Below are 5,548 nucleotides of genomic sequence, written 5' to 3' on the forward strand. Positions count from 1 at the left end.
CTTGAAACTAGAGATTGAGACCATAAACTCATTAGGAAACTGTTTACTGAGCTAATGAATCAAGTGAGAAGTTTTTTCCACATGACTGCATGGTATTGGTTTTTAATGCAGCCAATGTAGCTGCTGGTCCACTCATAAGCGCTTTGAATGGGACGGAGGGCATTGTAATCTGCATCTACACCGTGAGATGCCATTGAATTTGTCACACTGGTCCTTTAAAAATGTCTTGTCAGGATATTTTAAATTATTTTTGAAAGTGGTACTGATGGTCACTATTGATCACAAATCACCATGTCGCAGAAATTAATGAACTATTCACAAACAAATAAAAAACTGTCAGAAGATCATCTGGCAGCTTGGTTGCATTGTTACTGTTAACTGGTAATCCAAAGAGACTTTTTAAAGTATACCTTTAATCATTGTGTAAAGCTTCCTATTAAATATAACCTTTACAAACCGATAACGCCAAATGAAGCATTTAAAGCAACATGTCAGGGACAAGTTTCTACCTGAGCAGGTCTAAAAATGAAATTACATTGACATTTGGTGATTCAAGTGCTTGGCAACAGTTTATTTGATTTTATCGACTGATTTGCATACACAGGCTTTCAACCTGTCTGTCTACATTCAGAGGTGAACTGTGTGTGAAAAAAATACAGTGGAGTGATTTATACACAAGCCCTGCAGCTAATTACTGTGGTACTGTTATTTTTTAAAGTTAACCTCAAACGTCTGTCATTGATGCACAGCTGATGAATTGTAATGTTTTGTATTTTAAGAACTAAGGCAGTTGACAGCAACAAAAAGAAAATATTAAGTTCAGTTTCTATATTAGTTGTCCTGTTGTGGCATGATCTTTTAAAATGGCATGGGTGTGAGCATTGCGTTTGTTTTTTGTATCAATCAAAAGATAAGGCTGGTGATGATGTATCAATTTCTGACTAATGTGTTAGTCTGTCTCTCAAGACTTCCTGGCGAAAGCCCTGACTACACCTTTGGCCTCCAGCTTCAGATTATCTGCATCTGTCATCTATCTTCGTATGCTTCTCTTCATGCCAGCGGGGATACGGACATTTTAATACACTTTTAAGAACAAATCTTTCAATGATTGACAGGGAAATCTCACTTTTTGTCTCAGTTACATATTGAAAATGCCAGATGCAACCTTACCTCTGACATGCTCATCTCCATCTTTCCACTATCTCCTTACCATCTGATTTGGCACAAGCAAACCCCAGAATGCCCCAAAATTTATTGAAATGCTTAAATGCGCTGTGAGCTTGAGCTTGTCTCATTCGCAAAGGCTATTACTCTGGAAATGTTGCTTTCGATGGCAACAAGTGTGTTTATAGTAGTGTTTGTGCCGGTCTCTGTGATAATTAATGTTAATGATTATTATACTGCATCATTTATTGGCTGTTGAATGGCTGTGTTTTTGTGTCTTTTGCCTGTTTCACGCAGCTGATTCAAGCAATCCAGGGTGTAGACAAGATTATCGGTCAACTTATGAACGGCCTCAAGCAGATTGGCCTACACCGTTGTCTCAACATCATCATCTTGGCAGATCATGGTAACACACAACATGACACAGCTTTCTTCTTTCTGTTAATGGTATTATTGAAAACGAATGAATAACAGTGAAATTAATGTTTTGTGTGGGCTGCACAGATGCAACATGCCAGATCGCTATCTGACCGATAAAACATGTATCAGCCATGATGTGATCCTTTCTATGAAATTCTGTGTTATGTCTATCAGCTGCATTTGTCAGGAATGTCATCAAATCTGTGATGGATCAAAGTCCGAAAATTTGTAGTGTAATGAAACCATCCTGGATCAAATTAAATTAAAAAATTGTTGGAATTGGAAATTGGAAATGGAATTTTGAAAAACATGCGGACTGCAAGTCATGAGAAAAATATTTAAAAGAGAATGCAAACAGTGTAATATGAGAGAGACTAATATAACAGTGTATTGCTGTTGCAGGTATGGAGGACACAAGCTGTGACAGGAAAGAGGTGCTGCAGGAGCTAGTGGGAGACATCCGCAATTATTGGGTCACAGAGGGACCATTCGGACGTATCAGAGCAAAAAACAAAGATATAGTCTGTGAGTAAACATAGCAACCTTATCTTTTTATCTGCTTTACGCTGAAAAGGGGCTTGTTAATGGGTTTCATGCCCTTAGAAACATTAACATTTGAAAATCATGTGGGTTTTGTAGCAACGAGCAACAGGGTCTTTTCCTAACACCTGTAGGTGCCATTTACTGGCTCCATGTCACAACAGAACACAATGTCCCTGATTTATTCTTCCGGATTTTCAGCCACCAACAAACCATCTGGGTGACAGAGATGTATCCATTCAAGTTTGAAGTTCTATTTCATATATTATTTGTAATAGGAGAATGTGTATGGTGTTCCTAGTCCAAGTGTTGCCTTTGATTCACCCACATAGAATTTCGTCATGGAAATGAGATGAGAAAGATGAGCACAGGCCTGTCATAGGCCAGTGGCCAATTCTAGGTGTTTGCATCTGTAATCTGTAATCTGAGTGCCATACCTTGGTGCCAAATGCTATGTACAAACTTTGTACATCTGATCACAGCTAAATCCCAAGTAATTTTTTTGCATGTTGAGATCCTTTACTTTGAAATCTGCATAAGAAATAATTTTAAACGTTACAGCGATAATGTTCTTCTGCACTGCATCACCATGATCTGTTCTGATCTGCCTGTATGTTTGTATGCGTGACTTTCTGTCTGAATGATGAGACTTGCTGACGATGAGCAGAAACATTAGCATTTTAATCGTCCTTTAGATTGGCAGCAGTTAATCAATAAACCAGTACAGGTGGTTAAAGAATAAAAGACAATCTTTTTAATTTGGCTTTTACTTTGGAGTAATTTTACAGCCTTAGTTTTTTAAGTTTTAATCTTTGAATTTTCATCCTTTGTCTCCCTGATATTTATTTTTATATCAGCTTGTATGTTTTTATGTTGTCCATTTTTGTTTGCATGTATTAAGCTAAGTTGTCAACATTCCCTAGTAATGTTATGTTATAAGCTAGTTGTATTACAGTTATATTCACAGTGACCTGTACGTCCATGGACTGTACATACTCATATGCATTATATGCTAAGGTGTAAACTAGCCAACAAATCTGCAATTCTCTCGATCTTTTTGCTGATCCTGTTACATCAACCATAGCCACAAAATATAATCCCAAAAATGAAATTCACTAAGGAAAAATCCTCCTCCTGCTTCCTGTCAACTGCCTGTACATTACTTACTGCAAAACCTTGCCTGAGAAAATGTAAACATTGGCTCTTGCGCTCTGCATCCCATAAATTGTTTAATCTAATTTTAAATCCAACCCGGAGACAGGCATTAAAAGCAACTATATAGAAACAGCCAATCCACTCACTGATGGTTTGCTTATGTAGGTCATATAGATTAACAGGATTTTTTTTGTTTGACGTAACAGCACTTTGGATAATTGTTATGCAGTGTTTTGGTGTTGCTGTTGTATTACCTTATTTTTTTTCTCCTGTGACAGTGGACCCAGCTGGACTTGTTGCTAACATGACTGTAAGTATTCACTGTTCTCCCAAACACCCACATGTTCAACTATTTACAGTAAGTTAAGTAGATATGAGATGAGATACCCATAAAAGGACTTAATTGCTGAAAAATATTAGAAATTATAATTATAATTATGTTTTTTGTTTTTGTGTTTTCAGTGTAAGAAGCCAGACCAAAAGATCAAACCGTACCTGAAGGCCAACCTGCCAAAGCGCCTCCACTTTGCCAACAGCCGTCGCATTGAAGATGTTAACGTCTTGGTCGACCCAAAATGGCTGTTTGAGAGGTAACCATTATGCATATTAAGTTTGTCTGCCCTCTGTCTTTATTGTTGTTGTCGTGATAACAAAATGGAACTATAGACCACATCAAAAAGTCTGTGGATTTGAAGATGATTTAAGTTTGTTTGTGGAAAACACTGTGGATAATTCCAAGGTATTTGGAAGTGTCCTTGGGTAAGATCTATTCATTTCACAAGCGGTTAAATGTGTAATTCATTATGACCATGATATCATCTTCTGTAAGGGATTACAGAGCACTGGATATTAATCACATCTGGCCTTAGCTGAAACCCTGCTACTAGAGGTTTATTGCTTCACTCCCTTAACTGTTCAAGCTCTGCACTCAGCATTTCTGATTTTATTCATCAGACACTGATTGGACTTATTTTATGCTAAAACTGAGAAACTGTTCTGTGTGTGACCACAGGTATCCAGGATCTCTCACATTCTGCTCTGGTGGCGCTCACGGCTATGACAATGATGCTGAGAGCATGCACGTGAGCACTGATGATTCCTTACTATTCTGTTCTATTAGCAGCCAGCAGTAATGCCAGTAAAACTTCTCTCTAAAATGTTAAAAACATGCATCTTCATCATTACAATTACCTGCAAACTTAACTGTATGTAGTTTTATTGTTTTCCCAACATTGACACCATTGTCATTGAAGCACAGAAATAAATGTTTGAGATCTCCTACTTCTTGTTTTCTTGCAGGCCATGTTTGTCAGTTATGGACCCAAGTTTCAACAAAAAACTGAAATCGAACCCTTTTCCAACATCGAGCTATACAATCTTATGTGTGGTGAGTCTGTGGGTGTGTTTTTTTTACCATTAACAGTAAGCTTCTAAATAGACTGCAGACTTTAATTTGTTGTGGATTATCTTGGAGTCCAATCAGAGCTGCTGTTAGTAAAAATCAATGGACCAGGATAAACAAAAAAGCACCAATGTTATCTAAAACCAGTCATATGAACCTGCAGAGACTTGAAGCTTTCTTCTGATAAAGTCAAGTCAATGTCAGTCAGCTTTAATGTCAATTTCTTCACATGCACCAGACATACAAAGGAATCGAGAGGACGTTTCTCACTCTCCCACGGTGAAACAGATAAAGTGCACAGGCACAACAGATAAGACAAGACATTTCCTAATACTAAAAGTAAACATTCAATTTCACAACAGATAAGACATTTACTAATGCTAAAAAGATAGACAATAAAATATAAAGATAGCCAATAATATAAATATACAAGTACTTATTGTAGTGCAAAAGAGGCCAGTGTCGGTAATGGCAGCAAAAAAAATCTTTAAGATATATTTAGATATATATATATATATATATTATATTTGTAACAGTAACAGTGCAAAAAGAACAGTCAGTAAAGGCAGTAAATAGCAGCCAAGATTGAACGAAAGATTGAAAGATTGGAACCTGGTGAATGTTTGTTGACCCCCTTTGGATTATCCTATTGTGATTCATGGTTGGCATTCCAGTTGGGCACTGAGCTGTCATAAAACATTTACTGAGTTAAGAGAAGATCAAGCGACGCCAACAATGTGGAAAGAGTAAAGTGGTTGTGGTAGCACAAACCATGAGAAGTTATAAAACCAGTCCCTGTTTGCACCTAAATGACCTCACAATACCACTATAGCTAGCAAAAAGTAAATTGAATTGAAATTGAATTGA

At 37.1% G+C, this 5,548-nt stretch overlaps 1 protein-coding gene across 1 annotated transcript in view; it reads left to right on the forward strand.

Moving 5' to 3' along the window:
- LOC118343030 (venom phosphodiesterase 1) overlaps window positions 1-5,548 on the forward strand; it is a 31,575-nt gene that overhangs the window by 17,712 nt on the left and 8,315 nt on the right. Inside the window, exons 12-17 of the mRNA XM_035681749.1 lie at window positions 1,462-1,570; window positions 1,987-2,109; window positions 3,558-3,589; window positions 3,742-3,869; window positions 4,292-4,361; window positions 4,579-4,666. Coding sequence (XP_035537642.1) covers window positions 1,462-1,570; window positions 1,987-2,109; window positions 3,558-3,589; window positions 3,742-3,869; window positions 4,292-4,361; window positions 4,579-4,666 — 550 coding nt within the window. The remainder of the gene's footprint in view (window positions 1-1,461; window positions 1,571-1,986; window positions 2,110-3,557; window positions 3,590-3,741; window positions 3,870-4,291; window positions 4,362-4,578; window positions 4,667-5,548) is intronic.

Source organism: Morone saxatilis, unplaced genomic scaffold (genome assembly GCF_004916995.1).
Source record: "Morone saxatilis isolate NCDOM2014 unplaced genomic scaffold, NCSU_SB_2.0 Contig9, whole genome shotgun sequence".
NCBI lineage: Eukaryota > Metazoa > Chordata > Actinopteri > Moronidae > Morone > Morone saxatilis.